At 43.1% G+C, this 21591-nt stretch overlaps 1 protein-coding gene across 1 annotated transcript in view; it reads left to right on the top strand.

Moving 5' to 3' along the window:
• The first annotated feature begins 10697 nt into the window (after positions 1-10697).
• The window catches only part of DKK2 (dickkopf WNT signaling pathway inhibitor 2), a 41948-nt gene continuing 31054 nt past the window's right edge, over positions 10698-21591 (top strand). The window contains exon 1 of the mRNA XM_005238049.3: positions 10698-11327. Coding sequence (XP_005238106.1) covers positions 11070-11327 — 258 coding nt within the window. The 5' untranslated portion in view covers positions 10698-11069. The remainder of the gene's footprint in view (positions 11328-21591) is intronic.

Here is a 21591-nt window from a genome sequence, read left to right on the forward strand (position 1 = left end):
GCACCTTTTGTTGCAGTCAAGTACTCCTATGTGGATTCAAAATCTATCATTATTGACCTGGGCAATATGAGTGATTTCAGTACCTACTGTGTCAGGATACAAGTTAATATTTTGGACTATGAACTAACACTTCAAGACTCTAGGGAAGCCTAAAAGGTCTAGCCCGGGCTGAAAGAATCAGAATTATTAAATGAGAATCATTCTAAAACCTAACATTTCCATGTTTCCATTAATTATGTTTTGATTTGAAAAAAATGGAAAATCAAATTCAAAGATCAAAGTCCACATAGCTTTCTACACACAAACTAGCATTTCATCTAGATTATACATGTAAATAAAGTTGCAGCTTGCTCCTAAGACATAAAAAGCAAAGGTCAGATGATGGAAATAAAGGGAAAAACATGTAAGTCTGTTTGTTCTGCATTTCTTGGCAGCCAATACATTCAGTATTCTGGTACTTGTTATGCAGAAAAAAAAGGAGCTGCCTATTGTGGATAAAAGCAAAAAAGGCAAAGGACCAGTTCTGTTCCTCTTGTAACTCCATCAGTGTCAATGGACTTAAACCAGGAATTTATTTGGCAGGGGACTTTGAGTCACCACTTGAGGTTCCACTCCTAACTTCTTCTAAGACCCAGAAAAGTTATGCCTAGTAAGGCTTGCCGAAAGGTCTGATTAACTCTTTCAGCTGGAAAAATCTGGGACAGAGCAGACCCTGGAGCACAGTGCTAAGAAGAGCCAAGCTTTGGGAAAGAAGCTTGGGCTGAGGTTTACATAGTTATTGTCTTTGAATTATCAAAGGCCAGAGTGGGACTGAGTTACCAAATGCCAGAACGGGAGTAAATTTAGATGCTCCCTGGAGTATTTGTGTTCTGAGCCGTGAAGCAAGCTCCCTTCTCTATCGCACTGGGCTGCACACCAAAGAGCAGAGGCTCCCCTTCCTTCCCCTTCTGATCGTTTTTGTCGTTGTCTTACACTGGGAGAAAATTGGGGAAACAACTGTAATCAGGGAACGGAGTGTAAACATACAAGCACAAGAGGAAAATTGCAATACATTGTTCTCACCTGTAGCTATTGAGCTTCACAGTTGTTCTTAATCACCTGCACAACTAGCCAGGAATGCAGCCTGCCTAGTTCATTGAGTGGCTACACTAATTTTAGCCTCCTTGAAGATTTTAGGGGGAAAAAATGTCCCATAATTCTGGATTTTGCTGTAGCTTTACTGAGCAGCCATATAGGTAATGTCTTTAAAACAATACGGATTTAACTTTTCTTTTTCTGTCCACTTTCAGCAACAGATAGAGAAATGAGATGGAGTATATTCAGTGCTAGCTGGAGGTTCTTTTACTCTGCTGTGCAGGATACTAATTTGTTCTTTTCCCACTTCTATGAAAATTACATATGGAATGCTATTTTTCTTCTTTCACAACAAACATCATGCCCACTGAAAAAGACACCTTTGTAGGTGGTCAGAAAGCAGTCATTAAGTTGGCATTTCAATGAAAAAGCTGTCAATTGAAACAAATAAGAATTTTAAAAGATTTCAGGAATGAAATCAATTTGAAAAACAAAATGTTCCGGTTTTTTTTCCAAATTACTTTTTATTTAGACATTTACTTTATATATCGCCAATTATTGCAAACATATTTTAATGAAAGGACTAAGTTGATCAGGAATGACATGTAAAACAATATTTCATTAAGAAGTGAGATGTACCTTTATTTGACAATTATTTATGAAGTCTACTTTTTTTTTTTTTTTTTTTCCAGAACACAGCCCACCTGGAGAGGCAGCTGGTAAGTGATCAATACCAGATTCTTATTTTATCAAATGCAGTTGTATTAGCCTGTTAGTAGGATGGATTTTGACTCTATTTAATGAACTAATCAGCATAAATTCTTATATTGCAGATAAGGAATTTTTGCCATGTCATATTATCTCCTGATTCTACAGCAACACACTTGTGCTAAAAAAAATGGCATGGGGGTTTATGTTCTAGAAGACCTATGTCTCTATCTTTTAATTGTTTTCTTAGATAAAGATGAAGGGTAAAATTGAGCAATCACACAGATAAAGAAACAACCTCCCTAACTCCCATTTTTTTTGCAAAGCAGAAGCTCTGTCCTTTCTCTCTTTCTCTGAGAGGTGGATATTTGTTACAGCCTGTAGATACACCATCCTAGGTCCAAAACCATTTGTTTAAGGTAGGTTTGCAAGACAAAGCAAATGATTGAAGATACTTTTACATTTGTCTTAACATACAGTCTTCAGATGTGACTGCATTTATTAGAAAACAGAAGATAAATGTAATAAACAGCAATCAGCTTTTTCAGTACTTATTATAGCTAAGGTTGCACAATGATTTCCATTCTGACTCCCTTTTCAGCCTCATAATTTTCTGCTGCTTTCATTCCTGAGAAGGGAATTTTCCTTACGGTTATTTTTCTTTGGAAAGTTTGAGTAACTGGCTTCAATATTGCCAAGAATATTGCAAAGAAAATGGGTGTATGTAGACTTGCTAATTATAAGAATTTTTATTGTTTTAACAACTCTTCAACATATGCAGCTGGGGGAGGGAGGCTGAAATTTCAGCTATTTTCATATCAAGTCGTCCGTCTTTCTGGGCTACCGCGAATTCATGTTTTGGTTTGTGTGTTGTGATCCTCTGGAAAACCACGTGCTGTGCATACACAGCGGAGCTTGCATATGTCTTCCTTGCAGTGCTTGGTGCTGGGGACCGTTCTGGTGGGGCCAGCAGCAATCCTGCACGCGGCACGGGAGGAGGGCGAGAAAATGCTGCCCGGCCATTGCTGCTCCTCTCCCTCTCGTGTGTGGCTTGCTCCTGGCTGCTCCCGGCAAGGAGAGGGAGACCAGAGGGTTTAACTTGTGGCCTTCCAGGCACACGGCCCGCACCTTCACTGCGTTTGGCTGAAACCTTTCCTTTCAGAAAGTACTTTCTCTGATAAATGCTGAAACATGTATTGCTTTGGGAGCATGGTCAGGCTGAGTTTAGTCCGGTGACACAGTGAAGGTGTTTTGGAGAAAATAGTGAAGGGGCTTTAAAATGTTTTGAATTGACTGGCTGTCATGTAGGCTTTTGACGCAGTGTTTATCGATGGTTATTAATTTTGCTGGGCGGGTGGTGTTTGCCTTTGCTCTTCTCCCAAGAAATCGGTGATTCCCACTCCGAAGGGTTAATGGTTGTCAGAGGGGTTGATTCAAACCCTGAACTGTGAGCAACTAAGCTACTGGAAGCACAGTCGTTAATTAACTGTGACACCATCCTGGACTGTTTTAATCGGGAAAAGGAGGTATTTATGAGGAATAACAGTGACATTCAGTACTCGCCTTTTCGAAACTGAAATCAGCAGGAGAAAAATCATAAATACAGATTTCCAAACAGTTTTATTGCATCATTTGCCTTCCTGCTCATGAGGAGCGTGGCATTAGGAATGAGACCGAAAAATACAGAAATCAAAGGAGGCGATGTTTCTTCGCCTGTTTCCGTGACCGGGGCCGCCCGCCGGGAGCCCGCCCGCCGCCCCGCTCCGGGCTGCGGCCGTGCCTGCCGGGGCCGCGCTCCGGGCTCCGGCCGTGCCTGCGCTCCCGCTGCCGCCGGGGCCGCCCGCCGCCGCTCTCCGGGCCGGGCGGCGTTTACCGCGGCGGCCGCGCTCGATGACAGTTTTGGGGGGAGGGGAGCCTTTGGGGACAGGCCATCCGTGGCCGGGCTGGGCAGGCGCGATGGCGGCCCGGCGGGTGTACCAGCCGCCCCCCGCGCCCCCAGCCGCCCCCCGCGCCCCCAGCCGCCCCCAGCCGCCCCCCGCGCCCCCAGCCGCCCCCAGCCGCCCCCCCGCGCCCCCAGCCGCCCCCCCGCGGCCCCAGCCGCCCCCCGCGGCCCCAGCCGCCCCCCGCGCCCCCAGCCGCCCCCCGCGGCCCCAGCCGCCCCCCGCGCCCCCAGCCGCCGGCGCCCCTGCGCTGTGCGGGCAGCGCGTATCACAGCGCACAGCGGTCAGGGATGAAGGCGGAGGAAGAGCTGTACCCGCCTGGCAGCCTGTGCCGGCGGCTGCAGAAGGGGGTCACAGGGGTATGGCTGCGGCTTTCACCCGTCCTCTGGCGAGAGGGGAGGAGGAGGAGGAGCGGGCCAGCCTTCGGGGCAGAGGTCGCACCTACGGACTTCAATGGAAGCTCTGATGAGCCGCTCCCCTGATGCTAACAGAAATACTGGCTGTGGAGAAGAGCTTGGCGGTGGCTGTAGGCTGCATTAGCACGGGGTCCTGCAGCCGACGCCCACCTGTCATGCTTTTGGGTATCGCGCCCCAGCCCACCCTCTGGGCGCCTTGCAGGGGCCACGGAGCACCCGGTGGAACAGGCGGGGTGAGGGGATCCCCGTGCCCTTTGCCCCCACCCCACAACGCATGCCTGCACTGTCTCGCCCTTGTACCGCAAGGGGAGGGTGGAAATTGGAGGGAGGTTTTGTTGTGAGCTGAATACTGAAAAAGGAAAGAAATGAACCCAAAATGCATCCCCATAGAGAGCTGAAGGACAGAGGGGAAGAAGGAGCTCCTTAAATATGCTTTTTGAAAAGAAAATGTTGCGTTGTTGAGCTGCAGCCTTAGCAAAACTAGGCATTGCTTGATAGCCCTGCTTATTTTTTTTTATTTTTTTCCCCCCCCCAGAAAATTAAGTAAAAGACAGAGTAGGCCCCAGGAACAATGCTAAGTGAGATTTGGCCATATCCAAGTTGTGAGAATTGCTGCAAGGGGCAATGGAAATTCTGTGCAGCTGGTGAACCTGAAAAATAATAACAGAAAACAGTACACCTCTGTGTTATACAATATCTTTCATACAACATGTATCCCAAAATGCTTAAGATAGAATTAAAAACAGATTTAATTTGAATAACAGGTAATTTTGTTTATTTAACGGAAAGAAAAGCATAGGACATTAGACTGAACTAAAGCTGGTGTAAATCAAATACGGTTCAATTGAAGTCAAGTGGCTTAAAATATAGATGCTGTAAAATACACAAGGATTGTAATCTGGCCTATAATATTTTACATTTACAGTGTGTAGTTTTGGCCCTTTGGAGGAGGTCAGGTAGAGGCTTTCCCAATTTTCATTCTATTTCCTTTTTGTCCTTATATTGAATATATTATTTTCTTGTGTTCCATTATTTCTTGGTTTTGTCTTGATTTCTGCTAGAATCTGCTTTTTCCAAAATTCCCTCTTTCAAAAAGTTTCAGAGGGAAAAGCAGGGGAAAAGGCAAAAGGAAAAAAGGTGCTCTTCTTTTCCATGTCTTTCTTGCCTCCCTAAAATCCTCCTCTCCCCCAAGAAAAATGAAAAAAAGGTCTACAAGAAATTTAATCAAACTCCCTGGCAAATAATATAAGGGGGAAGTTCATATAGAAAAGCAGAAAGGTAGTAGAAAAGCAATTAAAATGTTGATATTTTTCAGTGCAAATACTAACGGGTTTTTTTCTTTCTTTTTTTACGTTTTTTTTAATCTTGGCAAGAATAAGTAGTGAAACCGGAAAAATTCTACAAAACCTTTGTTTAGGGCCACTCATTTTTTTTTCCATTAAATTTATAAATAAGTTTAATTAAAAGAAACACCAAAACATTTGTAAAACAGAAATATGCATTTGGAAGACTTAAAATTCAAACGTTTGTTCAGTGTGAATACCTGATTTAGAAATAGTACAAGCTTTACTCTGTGGTGTGTCTCCTCTCTATGGGTGCAAATAAGACAAAGAACCCCCCTACTTTTCTTACAGAAAGTACACCCATTTATCCTGAAAGAGATACAAATGTGTATTTCTGTATTGATATATATATATTTTTTTAACATTAAATGTGAACTGAGTACTTGCAGCTCACTCATGTAGTTCTCTGTGCTTGCAGCTGGAGGTCTCACTGGTGTTTAACGTTTGCCCTTTTGCCTGTCAGGCTTCCGTGACTGGGTTGTAACCTCCAGTAATCCTTCTGCCTACTGGAAATCTGCAGGAAGAATTAGCAGTTAAAGCTGAGCATGGGGATATTCAGACAATCTGCCTCCTAATTTGGGGCGTAAGTGCCACCTCTGGAGGATCCCAGGAAAATTCACGGTTATGTACGCAGTGGTCAGGAGCAGGTTTGGTCTCTGCAGTATGGTACATGATGAGAGATTGCTAGTGACCATCCCATGGCATGTCCCACTGACTGGTTGTCGGGGTAATGCTTCTTTGTTCTGTATTGTTAGTTGCAAAATGTCGTTTGGGGCAAATGACTGCACTGCTATGAAATGTTTGACTAACCACAGGCACACACACACAAAGTGTGAGGGCCCTAGCTTCTCCAAACTAGGCATCCAAGCTTAGTGGTGAACTTTGTGGTAAACTCTTTGCCTGATCTTCAGCAATGTGACAGCCTGTGCTTAGTGCACTTCATGCACCACATGCAATTCATGCACCACAACTGCTGGGTTTTGTAGCTGGTTCCTCTGGTAGATCCCCCATGGCATTTAAATGTTTTAGATGCCCTCAATGTCTCTCAAAATCTAGGTTGTAGTGGCACAGTCATAACTCTGAAATGCAGAGATGCTTCTTGTATTTTTGCCTCCATACCATCTTATATGAGTAGATATTGTGAAGTAAATCTGTGTCTTTAAAGGACATAAAAGTTGCTGCAATGAGAAGCATACAAAATACACACCTAGGTTTGGAAGTCTGTATTTGACCAGCTTGAAGAACCCAAGTCATGGTCTGAATGCTAGTTAAAAGTGGAATACACACCCACACACCCATCCACCCCCAATACTAAATAGCTTGTTTCTCTACAAGTATATCTATATATCATGTTTTCATTAAAAAAAACCAAACCACAACAACCAACCAACCAACTCCTTCCCAATGTAGATTTAGTGTTCCGCCCATCTATTTCTGATTTCTTCGGTCTTGAGCAGCATGTTGGTCTGGCAGCAGCTGCCCTGCAGTGAAGTGGGTTGCTGCTTCCTCTGGAGACAACCCTATCAGGGTAGCGAAGCAAAACCTGTTTCCATTTCCTCAGAGATGCTGCAAAACTATCTTCCCTTCAGAGCAGTGAGGTACAAGGTAAGCCTTGCCCTGTTGGAAAGATACTCATTTCCATTCCTAGTAAATAACAATTAATGCCTGGAAACTTGGTTGAATCCAGCTGACTGATGACCTTCATACTTAGCTGAATCTGGACTGAGTTGAAAAAATGAGTTTGGATACCTCTTCTTAAAAATCAGAAATGCTTTGAGCATTCCTCCCTAGTTTTTTCCAAATTTCTAGTGGTTATGAATATATGGGGACTTGGTTATTTACATCTAAGGAGTTGGAATGTGGCTTGATTTTTATATGTATTAATACAAGTAATAATTTTAATAAGGTATTAATAGGTATATATTTAACTAATTTAGACAGAGCCTACTTACAGTCTGGTCCTTTAGGTGCTGTGTGCCTCTCTTTAATACCACACATGTCCATTTATTTCAAGAAGGGCTGAATGATAGTCACATGAGGTCATCATACTGTGTTTTTATTGTCATGGATTCTCTTTGCATGTCTCATCAGTTTATTTTGTCCTCTTTGTAATCTTCCCTTATTCAAGGCAACTCTGGTGGAGAATACTCCACCAATGAATTATTAATTTCTGTTCCTTCCTGGGTAAGAGAAACACAAGTGAGATAACATCCCAAAAATTTGTAATTTGAGGGGGGTTGCAATTGCTGTCACCAAAGTTAACAAATCAGTTAATAGATTCAGAGCCCAGTTAAATATATCATAATTTCTGAGTTGTATCAAGCATTTTGGAGAAGGGGGCTGTTTGAAGTGTGAATTAACACAACCTCCCATATATTTTGATCAATAGTACAGACCCACTTATAATTTTTTCAAATGTCTTAGGAATGAGAAAATGTCATTTTGCTTGTCTGGTTTTTGTGGTCATCTTGCAAAACCTGCTGACTTGATGTTTTTACAAATTTGGCACCATCCATGAAGCAGGACAGATCAGGGCTAAGGCTTTGTGGTGGCATATATGGAGAACACCAGGAAGAGAGATGTGAATTGTAACTTAAGTGCAGTTTATTTGTCCCCAGCAAGAAAACACAATGTGACTAGGGCAGTCCATTATCATAGGAAGAGGAAATGCAGTATTAACTTGTTAGAAATCAGAGAGCTGTCATCAGTTTGTGTTTCTCCACTTGATCCTACATGAATGGGTGGCTGGACATCAGCCCTCCCGTGTTTGTGTGCGAGGCTGCATATGCACGTGTGTATATACACCATGTATGTATGTCTGAGTGGATTGCTTGATTTTCTGTGGCTGTGATTACCCATTTTGTGTGTGTCTGGTGTTTATATGGCTCTCTGCCAACTTTCTATGAAATTATCTGTTAGACCTTTTCTTGTGGCCCTGACAGCTGTTTGCTTTTGGGTTTGGGAGGGGTGAAACACCAGGAGGGCTAGGTGACAAAAGTCAGGTCAAAAACAATCAAAAAGGATTGGCTTTTATCACTTTCTTGTGAAATTGAAAATTCCTTTCTGATCTTTTAGAAACATTTCCTTACAAATGTCTTCAGGAATTATCAGAGATGAAGACAGAAACATAATTTTATTTTATTTAAGGCTGCACAAAGATGGAAGAGAGGAAATGCTGTGAAGGAGGCAAACTTTTTTTTTCTTCCATTCCTTACTCCTTGCAAAGCTAAATCCAGGAATTTTGATTCTGAACCTAATTGTCTGAAATCAACTGTTAATAAAATTGCTTCCAGCTTCAAAGCCAGTAAATGTGAGCTCATTTGAAGCCCAAGCCAGAGCAAAGGTCATGTTCTGTAGAACAATTTAAAATCAAATCTGGTATTGGGGGCTGATATGTCATTTCATTTGTTATTTTAAAAAATAAAATAAAAATCAGTAGTAATTGCCTAAAGTAAGAGATCATTAGATAAAGATTTAAAAAAATAAATCTGCCCTGTGAGATGGGATTAAATCCTCCCAAAGAATTCTAAGGTTTGAGCTGTGGAAAAAGCTGTAAATTAATCTACTCTTTGCAAGATGCTCTGTTTAATACAATACAAGCCCTAACATGAGAACACGTTGCTAGCAGTCACATGTCGATAGACAACATTTTATAAAACTTACCCAAGGTGGTGTGGTTCATGGAGTACTCCCTGCAGAGAGCAACTAAGACCCCAGGACGGCTTCTGCTGACTGAGTGGGAGTAGAAACACTGGAGGCCAGGAGTGCCCAGCTTCTTGCCTTAGCAACTTCCTTTTCCGTGGCTGTTAATTCAGAAGAAATGAAATTTCAGGTGTGCATTTCTTCTTCACTCCTTCTGCCACGTAAAGAGGTAGCGTAACTGGAAAGGATAACTGGTGAGATGCTTAGAGGAGGGACCCCTTGGGAGAGGTGGTAAACGTGAAAATTCTCTGTACTGTTCCCAGCCAAGGTAACGTTCGTACATGAACCTGTGGGACAGCAAGAGGGCTGCTCCTCTCACCATCTTTTTTTCCCTCCACCCCACTTTCACATGTTCAGGGGAAAGACAAGGGCTTGTAGCTGCGCAGTACACAAGTGCCCCATAGTGATGTCCTCTGCACTAAATCTTTTGCAGGTAACAGGGAAAAGGAAAGAGCTGGGTTTACCCAGTTCTGCTAATTTTGTGCTCCGCGTGCCTGTTTTTTCTCCGTGTACCTTTCTTTTTCTGAAACACAGTGTTCTGGCGCTGCGGCAGGGAGCTGCAAGTGCCTTGGAGCGTGTGGGTGTAGTTATTAGCACCTGGATGTTTTTGAGCGATCAGATGCGTGTGCACGTCAAGGACACGGAGCAGGTGGCTGCACAGTAAGTCTCTGGGGTGGGCAGTGGCACTGCGGTACTAGAGGTGTTACGTTTAGGAGTAGCGCGGTGCGTTAGTGGCTGGACGTGCCCTTTAGCTGGGCAGCGGACTGCAGGCGCGGCTGCCAGATTTGGCAGGTTTGCGCCAGCCCCTTACTCGTACCGCAGGCAGGAGTAACGCGCTCTGCGCCTCTGAGCATTTCGGGGAGCCGGAGCAACTCCACCCCCTGCTCCGGGGGGCAGCGCCGTGTGGGGAGCCGGCCGGCACCCCCACCTCGGGGCTGGATGCCGGCGCCGTGCGGCCCGGGCCGGAGGGACGGGGAACCCCCCAGACCGGGGGTGGGACTGGCGGGGGGACGCGACGGGAGGGGGCGAAAGTGGCTGCGCGGCGCGTCCCTCCGCTGGGCTGGGGCGAGGGGACACCCGCCGGCGGCTGTAATAATAAGGGGGGCAGCGAGAGCCTGCCGGGGACCCCCGAGTGCCCGCCGGGGGTCTGCCCCTCGGCCCCGGCGCCCCCGTGGCGGGTGGGGGCCAGCCCCGGGTCCCTGCTCTGCCCGCTCCGCCGGAGCCCCCGGCCCCGCACCGGGCGGGAGGAGGAGGAGGAGAGCGGGCGCTTTCACTCCTGCTGGCTGCAGAGGCTGAGGCAAAAGACAGAAAAGGAAGGAGGAGGGGAATAAAAAGTCAAGAGAGGGGGAGAGAGAGTGAGAGAAAACTAAGCCCAGCTTTTGCCGGTGCTGCTTGGATTGGATCTGGTTTGAGTTTCCTCTCTGCTGGCTTGTGCGGCGGGAGAGGAGGAGTGGGGGGAAGGAACTCCGCGCTCCCTCCCTCCCTCCCTCCCTCCCTCCCTCTTCCTCTGAAGCTCAAGCAAACGCGCTGGTGGGGAGCTGCCCTGGGTGCAGTTGCCTCGTAGCTTATTGCTCTCAGTCATTAAAGAACCGCCTGGACTTCTTGAGGACCTGGAGGAAAAAGCCATCGCTTCACAGACCCGATAGTTGCTCAGTGCCTATAGACTTGACACATCTTTTTCCTAGGAGATTCTTTTTTAAATTATTTTTCTCCCGTGTCTCTCAGAACAGCAGTTCCTTGAGTGTGTGGCATTGAAATCCGTTGCTTCGTTAACAACTTTGGGAGATACTTTTCAAAACTTTTTCCCCCCCCTCTCTTTTGTTTTCTTTGCCTTAAAAAAAAAAAAAAAAAAAAAAAAAAAGCTAATCCTATTGGGGGGAGGGGAGATGATCGTGCTGATGTGGAATAAGTGCTCCTGCTGTCTCCTCTTACTAGCCGCGGTCCTGATCGTGGAGAGCTCCCAGCTAGACAGCTCCAGCTCCAAGGTGAACTCCATCAAGTCCACCCTGATGGGGGAGGCTCCAACTCAGGCAACCAACAGATCTGCAGGCATCCACCAGGGACTGACGCTTTCTAGCAGTAAGAAGGGCAAAATGCTAGAGCAGATGGGAAAACCTCCCAAGCACTATCACCGGCAAGGAGAGGTAGGACATCGCTTCATTGCTCGAGTGTCTGTCCGTCTGCGTGCTATATGCAAATAATTGCTAGTCTTGCCCTCACATTGTTTTCAGCACTTTACAGTGTTTAATTAATTACTTTACTTCATTGGGATTGTCTGGGACAATATCATCTCATAATTGGTGTTAAGAACTGTGCGAATGGGAGTTGGAAGGTTTTAAGCCTTTCATTTTTCTCTGTCGGATGAATACCTGATGGAAGAAAGAGTAACCGAAAAAACTGTAATCTTCAGCATTTCTCTGACTCCTTCAAAGGGCTGCTAGAAGTAAAGGAAGACATTTCTTGTCATTCTTAGACACTAAGTGAACTGAATTTCAATAGGTGAGGAAAATTTGAGCATGAAGCGAAAACTGTGTTTGCGGCAGTGAAACAAGATTGGTTTTAAAAGTCACACCTAGAAAGTTGATCTCTGTTGTCTTTCTCCACGGTGAGAATAAAATACTGTCCCAGTGGTATAGTTTAAGGCACATTCATTTGCTTAATATGACAGAAAATAAGTTCCTTGTCCAGAATATGCTCCAGTGGTTGTGGAAGTTACGTTTGGTTATGTCTAGTTGAGATAAGCAGGGAGTAACAGCCCTGAATTTGAAGTTTGAATGTTAGGAAGAAAGAAAAGATTATAGAAACTTTATGAAAAAAAGACCCTGAGTTGTATATGCAGTCATCTTTCCTCTCTACTCTGCTTGGAATCTTGGAAGTCTGATAGAACATTATCTTTGTTCAACTATCTTTGCGGTAAACTCTAAATCAGCATTTTAAGCCATCAGTTCTCTACTTCCTTATCAAGTCTCAACTTGGATGGTATGAATGTTGCACATTGTGGTGTTGAAGGATGTAGTCTTCAGAAAGTACAGATTTTATACTACTGGGTATTATTAGTACCTCCAAATACAGCTGCTTTTCATAAGCAAGAAACAGTGTAGCAGCAAGGGAGCTGCCAACAGCACTAAAAAGGCAAAACACTCAACGCCTGAAGTGTCTGTATCTTGCCTACATTTTCCTTAAGGCAGCAGAGAAGCTGCAAATGAGTGAAAGGTAATCCACTACATTTGCTAAAGTCTGTCACATCAGCTTCCTAATAATTGAATGTTATCATTTGGGTTTGTGTGCAGGCATAACAACAGTGGTGGTAGTTTTGGGTTTTGCGTGTGAGAAATTTGTTTTTAATCTGCTCCAAGCTTTCTTTCCCTAGCCACTCAATTGTTGTATAATTTACCCAGAATCTGGTTGCCTCTCCTTACCTCTGAGCAGTTTAGTAACAGATGCTGTGCTGAAGTTTCATATTACTGAAGCATTGTGCTCTTTTCTAGTGCACGTTGCAATAATTCCTATGTTAAATCACCTTGAGGAAATACAGGAGCATGGGACCATTTCTTATGTGTTCTCCCTGGGCTTTCTTTTGTTTTCTGTGTATTCACAAAAAACCAATATATAAGACCTATCTTCCTCCTGAGTGTTATCTCTGCCTCATGAGTTTCAGTGTGGGTTCTTGTGGGGCTGCGCTGTACAGCCCCAAACACAATATATAATTTTTGCCTCTTGGGGAAGTCTTGCTGCCTTTCCCTATGTGCAACATCTTTAGCACTTCAATGTGTATTCAGCACAATGTTGAGAATGATTGATTATAATTCACCCAGTTCCTGGAAAACAGGTTGCACTGCCCACCAGTCGTACTTGCAAGATTTGCCCCTTGCCAACCTGGATTGTTTGCTGGGGACTTCTAGTTACTGGCATGAACTCACAAGGTACACTGCAAGTCAGAGACAACACTGTAAGTATCTGTAATGGTAGAAGAGGTGGCATGCATGTTAAGATGTCCCGTTTGTAGCACAAGCAAAGACCCCTGGAGAATCAGCGACTTTGCCTCTCAGGGAGCAAAGCCTGACCTCCCGTCAAGGGATGTCAGTGCTGGTTCCACCCTCCCTGGGACTCCATCCCTGGCTTCTGCACAGGCTCATGCAGATATAGTCCACGTAAATGTTTTCAGCCATCTGCCTGAAGCAACACAATTAACACAGAACTACAATAAAAAGAAGAAAAGAAAGGAAGAGAATAGAAAAACAAACAAAAAAAACCCTTTTGTGATAATTCTTTATCTTTAGTAATACTTCCAGTTGCGGGGTTGGTAAACTGCTGCATTTTTTAACAGCAGTGTCACACATCTCAACGAATTAAGACATGAAATTTTCATAATTTTGTTTTAAAGTATCCTTATATTAAGTTAGTACTTGATTTGTTTAGATTATGGGACTTTGTGCTGAAGTTTTGCATGCTGTTTGCTAAAAGAACAGGTTTATGCTTTTCTTCCTAAAACAATCTATTGCATTAGTTGAATTTATAATGTGTCAGAAGTGGGAGTACCTTTTATATCTTGGTAACATTAAATGGTGAGCTCAGCGTCTTGTTTACAACTAGGAAATAGTCTTAGTAGGGACCAAGGATATGCAGCTTAAAAGAAAATTAATAGAATTTTGCTGTATCAGCTCTGAGCTGTGCGTTCAAGTCTCTGCAGATATATGTAGTGGAAATCAGAGGGCTCTCGCTAAAACTGATGAAAGACCATCAGCCAGCAACCTATTTGCTTATTCAGTATGGTAAACTAATGCACTTTCAGAACATTTCTCTAACATGTTAATGTAAGAGTTTCAATTATGTTAATTCTCAGGACTAGGAGCAACTTGGGAGTCTTTAATCAGCAATAAATCATAAGATACAATAGTTCATGGCTTATCTAGAGTGCTGATATATTTCAGCTGGTAGTGTCAGTGCTTCTGCCCAGAAAGAGAAGGTCCAGCACTCCTTCATCAGGCAAAGTTCCAGTTCAAATTAATGAAAATACTCACAGGAGCAAAGCAAGCTGATCCCGCTTGCTGGAGGGACTGGCAGAGAAAATGTGGATTTTAGTAAGACTTGCATTTTTATGTCTTTCTGAGGAATATTATATATTTTCTGTTCTTATTCCCTTTACTACCTTGGATCAGTAGAGAATAGAAGCACTGACAGGCTAAATCAGTGAGATTTCACTGTCTTCGCTTTCTTCACAGTCACTCCTGTTTTCTCCTTTCTGCAAACCGTTAATGTTCCCCCAATTTCACAGAGAATTGGAAAGTACCTACAGCATTTGCACACGGGAAAAATATGCTCTGAAATAGGAGTGTACAGTGCATGTTAGACTGGGTTACTTTTTGGGGGGGGCAGTACTATATAGTGTCTGCCATCAATTTCCTTTCAAAACTTGATTTAGAGAAATGGCTTCTAGGAACAGCTAACACTTCAGTACTGTAGCCACTCTGAGAAATTGTTCTGGATATATAATCTTTCTAGATAAATATGATACGGTAAATAGGATCATATATGAAAAAGGACAGATTAGCAATGATGGTGGCTTAGATTTTCTGCACGTTGGCTACAGCTTCCATTGTGTTAGGGCAAGCTCTTCCGTGTGAGTGCTCTTGCTCAACTATAGAGATGCAATTTGAAATGGAAAATCCCACGTACCGTAGCTGTGAGTGAAAGGCATAGCCATTCCATAAATTCCTGAATGATGGCTCTGTAGCATCTTTAATTCACTTCACCATCTTTTTGACTGCTTGCCTCTGGATTATAGTCCCCTCTCCTCTCTGAGGCTTGTCTCCTCCATCAGTGCTAGGGTCTGCATTCCTTCACAGTCAACCACCTTTAATGATCTCGTAGGCTGAGACCTACCAAACGTTATTTCTAGCCGTTTTCATTCTTTAATCCATGGGCGATATTATCTTCTGCCCTTTCCAAGTCCTGGCCACAAGCCATTGTTTCAGCTCTTTCCCCAGCAAGATGTGTCTCTTGTTCCCTTTGCTGCTGCATAGCTAGTTGAGTTTGTGCTTCCCACTGGGACTGTCCCTCCCACTTCCCCCACATGCACGAAGGGCGCAGCAGCGATGAAGGGAAGAGCTGGGACAGCCAAGAGAGGGGACCGGCACAACTGTGGGGCTGAGTAAGAAATGAGGTCTGGAAAAGGGAGAGAGGAGTGAAAAGCTGGGACAAGTTTTAGCACTGCAGAGGCACAATAGACAGATCTCAGATAAATCTTTCTATTCCAAATGTACTCTGTTTAAAATGTACTTTTTTTTGTTTAAACTCTATCGCAGCTTGAGCTAAGAGGCTTGAGACCACAGAAGCCAAACTAAAAAGGCATTAATCCAAATGGCTAAGTTGACACTGATCTCATACCTATCATCGCATGGACATACATGTGTTTCTTGAACAGGACGTAGTTACCCACAAGGACTTGCTAGAAAATGCTTGGATGATGCTTTGTAGCAAGTAAAACAGCATGAGATGTAGTAATTGACTGCAGTGCCCTGAGAATGTTACAATAAAATGTACCAAAGACACCAAAAATGTAACCACAATATCTTAAATAGCTAGCAACCAAGACAGTATAAATTATTTCTCCATGGAATTAAAAATAAATTAATTACAATACCTAGACATTACATCCAGAAACAGCTTGCTTTTTTTTTTTTTTAATACTACTAATAAAAAACCAACAGAATTGCTAAATCTGCAGAGGTCACCAGAGAATGTGTTCTTTGCTCTTGCTGTTTGCTGTTAGGAATCTGGGAGGCATACTGGTTTACTGGCAGCAGTCTTGCTAAATAGCCGAGTGGCTTGTCTCTTGATTGCAAAAATGGGATGCAGAGTATTATCTCCTTCCTGGGTCATGCTTCATGTCCCCTTCAATTTGTTGTTATTATTTGACTTCTTCATATAGAGCAAAACCTCCTATAAAGTGGCTTTACTACAACTATTTCCTATTAATGTTGCATCAATGCCTAGAAAAGTTCCAGGACCTTGATGTGCTATTGGGTGTGCAAATACTTAGGAAGAGTCAGTCTGGAGAGTCTGTCAGAGTCTAAGGACAACACAAAAGATGATGAAGAATGATTACATTTTGCCCTCAGAAAAATGAGTCTGATTAACTCATTATGTTTGATTAACTGATGTTTTGCAGATGCAAATACAGCACAAGTTTAATTTCGATTTTAATTATCTCAACACCGGATGTATCTTGCAAGCACTTCATATCTCATGGTTTGTCAGTTGAGCCTTTGGTCCTTTTACAGTTGTACTTACAAATGCCTCACCCTGGAAATGTCGTTTAGGAGGAATTTAACTCTGCAAAGGAGGAGTCTCATGAAGCTCACGCTTCTGTTTGTTTCTTGAGCATTGCTTTCCTCTTCGGGTTTTGCGTATCTGAGGTTTTTTAAAGTATATCCAAACAAGTTTTATATGTATGTAAAAGTGTTAATTTGGACAACACCTTCAAAGCAGAAACCTTCCCTTCCTGCCTCAGCTTGCCAAGCTCATGCTACCCCTACATTTACACACTGGTTGTGGCTGGCAAAAGTCAGGGTGTAGTGGGCTGGACTTGGAGGCAGCAGCCCCCACTTGGCTCCATCCTCGGCACATGGCTTGTCACCACGTCCTGCTCCTGGGGAGCTTCGTGTTGGTGTCAGCACTGCAGTTGTTAGACATTTGATTTGAGGAGCTGAAGTTTGTATGTCACTGCAGAAATGGGGAAGAAAACCAGAAGCTGCCTCTGCTTTTCCTGCATCAGTAAAACTAGGTGTATTTTAGATATTTTTAAAATATTTATTTTTTTTCTTTTAGAACTGAGGATAATTCTTTGGGTATCCTTGTTTTACAGTGTTATGTTCTAGGCCGTGTTTCTGGTACTTTTAGGTTGAAAACAGCTTCTATGAGCTTCATATTCATGGATGTGAAAGGCCCATACAAAAGCTAGGAAGATCAGAAGGTTTGTTTTGTTACTTTTTAAAAATTAATTTTGCCTGCAAAAGTTTTTATTTCTACTAGAGAACACGAATATTAATCTCTTCTTTTTTGATCAGTTATAGGATGCGCAATGACTGTATGTGTCCCCAAAGGTTGCTTTTCTTCACTATAATTTTCCCCTTTCTGATTGAAAGGCAATCAATGGAAAATTTCATGAACACAAAGCAATTTTCAAATCGCAATGAAATGCAAAAATAAGTGAATTTGTGATACTTCCAAGTTCATTGCAGAATCCTTTGTTCAAGAATGAGCTACAGAAAGTAGTGTTAGAGAGAGAGAGATGGCATAGAAGGATACATATGGTCATACTAAATGGCCAAAGCACAGCTATTTTCAAATAAAATAATGAGTTTTGTTCATCTCAGTTACAGTATTGATGGGATCAGCCCTAATCCCATCTATGATTTATACAGTTGTGTTCACACACACAGAACTTGAGTTATGAAAATTAACAGATGTGAACACAGTGGGGATGGGGAGTTCACTCATTTAGCAGCTATTTTGTTCTTAGTAAAGGAAAGACCAGGGCAACGCTACAAAAAAGAAAATCAAGTTTAAGAGTTGTTGGATTTTTTCCCCCTCAAAGTGCATAAGCACACAGTTCAGCCTCTTGGGACTTTCTTAAAGCTAAGCTTTGATATGATTGAATTTTCATATGCACAGTAATGAATCTTGGAGACATGCATGTTGCACATATGTAGTGCAAATGGCACTGGTTTAGCATTTTTAGCAGTTAGCGAAGGTGGACTGTTCTGCACATGCTTGGGAATGAGGTGTTGCTTCACTCTGGAAGCCCTCTGCCTCATTCTCTGTGCATCATGTAAGTGTGAATCAGGCTGTGCATGCTTTTAAAAGTGTATTTATCGGTCCAGTGAATGAGCAGACAGGGTTCAGTTCTACACATTTTGGCAGCTTGCGTTGAGTAGAAGCAGTGACTTGCTGTCAGTGTGATCTCTTCCCTGCAAGTCTGAAATGCCTAAAGCGGAGATCTCTTAAAAGGAATTGCAAACGGAGTATGTTTATGTTGCAGCAGGAAACTTTTACTCTTGGAATCTCATTCTTAGCTAGAATGGCATCAGGGAAAGTAATGCATCTGATGGGGACGATGCTCCTTTATTTTTCCTTTTGCACAGAGCAGGGTAGTTTCCAGAATTTTTTCTTTTGCTATGTGTTCTTACAGGAAGTGGTGCACCTCTTCTTGACAGCCTGCAAAGGTCCTAAAGCTGGACATTTTGCTGTAAAACAAGGTCTCTGGAAGCCAAGGAGAGAACCATATGTAAAACCACTGACAGAAATACAAAATGCTAGTTCTATCTAGTAACTGCTTTAGTTGGCATTAACTTAGTTAAATTAATTCTCAGAAGTATCAGAAAAATTTAGACTGTGTAAAAAAAAATAATAGAAAAAAGGTACTGACAGATATGCTACCATCTTGTATTTACCCTCTTTTGCTTCTGTATGACTTTCTCCCCTTCTTTTAGCATTTTTTTTTTTTTAGAGCAAAAATCTAGTGTTTCATGAAGTACAGCCACGGTACTCTAGATGGCCAGTCAAGTGTTCATGTCAGCTCAAAAGAAGCCATAGAAATCTAGGACCTGGGCTTGGGTCCCATCTCAAATAGCTTGTTTGCTGAAGTCACTACTGAAAATAGATTTTGGGCTTCCCAATGCTGCAAGTTCTAAGGAGGACTGCACCTGCACCCACTCTTACAGCTAGATTTGCTGGCGTGCCTGAGTGCTTTCCCTGATTTTCTTACCGTGGGTGTGTCCATATGGACCATAACACAGAGATGCTTTGGCTTATATGGTCTCTATTCAGGGTGAGTTTTTATAGAGCATGAGTTTAAAGGAGGAAAAACCTCTTTCCAATATGACATAGAGCTGCAAGCAAGAGATTGTGTTGGGGAGCCTTGGGCTTGGCAGAGAGTTTGCCTTCACAGTGTGTCTTCGGTAGCAGCTGAGTGAAAAACAGCCAAATGAAGCTTCTGTTGTTCTGACCTGGCAGGGCTAGCACAGGCTGCAGAACGTGCTGCATTTCTTTGTTCCTTTGCTTTCATCTTGAAAACGAGAGAGCAGAGCCTGCCTCCCATCCAGTTCATTGTGAATTTCCTGGGAGACTCAGGATCTTAAAAGAGAAAAGTTTTTGTTTCTATCTTGTGGAGCATTGGGTTGTCCAGGACACAGAGTCAGATCTGTGGATCTCCTACTTCTCCTCTGGTAGGAGGAGTACTGAGGTGGATACTTACTTTCTTTTTCAAACATAATCTCCCCTGTCATTCTTCAGGCAGGAGGGAAGAAGAGAGGAGATGTCAAATGACCATTTCCTCCTTCAGAGGTAGACAGGACAACGGCATTCCATACCAAAGAAGGAGTTACAAATTGTGATTAAATAGTTAATGTACAGCTTTCACATAGAGAGAGAGCATATGGTGGGTAACATGAAGGGATAATCATAATGGAAGAAGCAGAAGGGAAGAAAAAGCTGGCTACCATCCTGTGCTTGCGTCAGGGAACGGGGTGACCATTTGGCAGGCTAGAGCAGGTGGCATGGCTGGTATGTTCTCTGATGATAAATTCATGGGAGATAAACAGCGTGGTGTCATTAGTCTTCTCTTTGTGGGGGCATTATCTCATTAACTCCCTGGGGTGATGGGAGCCACCAAGTAGATGTGAAGACTGTTTCCTTTATTTAGCATAGCCTGAAAGTTTTACCAGACTTGTCATTCTTAAATTTCAGTTTGCCATCCACTCAGGTAGCAATAATTATACCATCTGACCCACGTAACCAACCACATGCCCTAATGTCTGAGCTGAACACTATGGGGTTGCCCAGCAAGACTGCAAGTTGTTCCTCCAGACTGACTCAGTTCCTATTACTCCCCAAAAAGCTACATTTGAAATGTATATACTTCATAACCACATAATTCAACCAACTTGTGTGGTGGGGAGAGAAAGTGGATGTGGGTCAGAACTGAAGAATGGAAATCCTGGGAGCTGTGGAAGGACTGGGAAACCAGGGGGTTGCCACACCTTTGCCAGGGTGGAGCCAAGTTTTGATGCTGTCTTGTGTGTCATAGTTAGGGTTAATGAGGAAAACTGCCTATCAAAACTTAGGCTTAAAAGTCTACTTTATATTTTGATGGAGGGGCTAAACTGCTTAGCTGCATAAATTGTCTGAATTGTAATTGTTTGAATAAATAGAGGGTTTTTGAAATGCTGTTCAGGAATGCTTGCAATCTTCTGTGCTTGGTTTTGTCGCTGTTGCTATCTTACAGACATCCCACTCCTCGCCAAGGAAATGGCTTTTTAACAAGAAGAATCCTCTGGAAATTACTTTCTGAGGGGGTCCTTGCCACAGCAGCTGCAACAAATTGAAACTGAAATTCAGTTCCAATTGTTTTTTATTACTAAAAGGATAAGTGACCAAGTGAATACTTGTATTATAGCTTCACGACAATTTATTAAGTATCAAATTGTAGTGTGTGGTGGTGTCTAACCAGAAGATTAAGGTTTTCTCCATGGAGGGAAATTTCTCTCAGACTTTGTACCAGTGCTTACGCTGAAAGAGGCTGCGGAGGTCTTGCCGATCCCAAACTGTCCTGTGGTTAGGCCAGATTAAAGGTTTCCTTCCACGGAACCTTCCACTGAGCCAGTGATGTCAGTGCAAGCAGTGTACAACCAGCACGAGGCAGCCCAAAAGAGAAGTCATGGCACTGCAGTCCAGTGTGTGCTGATCCACTCCCCACTGCGTAAACAAGTCCCTGGGGGACATTTTCTGAGCAAGCTGGTTTTAAGTAGCAGCATAGCTTTAGCATAGTTCAGATTATGTTAATTGGGAAGCATTACTGCGTGATTTTCCACATAAGCAACATGGAGTCCAGGGAGGTCAAGGAAGGATGGAGTAAAAACTTTGGATGGTACAGGCTGCTTCCTTGTGTCTTTGAGCAGGGTTTGCTAGCTGGAAACGAGTCACAGGTCCACTTGCCTTCCCCTCAGCCTCCCTGCTCCAACTTCAGGGTCATAAAGGTAGATGAAGGACTCTAGAGAAGCGACTAGCAGGGGAAAGAAGATGCATCTTTTATTACATGGGAATAGGAGGTTCTACATTTTGGTATTGCACAACTATATAAAATGTATTAGTGCAAAATTTTCTAAGGACTTCAGAGGTAGGAACTCAGACTTTCTTAGCCCGTATTTATATGCATAAGAAAATCTTGGTTTAAGTATTATCTAAACAACAGTGATAGAGATAAATCATAAATCAAAATGCATTAATATTATTTTTGAAAATGCAAGAGCTTTTTTTATCTTTGCATTTCAATAGAAGTATAGAAGAAACAGCTGGCTAGAGCACTGACATGGGACAGTTATCAGGTGGTTGGAAGAATGAGTTTGA

This window comes from Falco peregrinus, chromosome 2 (genome assembly GCF_023634155.1).
Source record: "Falco peregrinus isolate bFalPer1 chromosome 2, bFalPer1.pri, whole genome shotgun sequence".
NCBI lineage: Eukaryota > Metazoa > Chordata > Aves > Falconiformes > Falconidae > Falco > Falco peregrinus.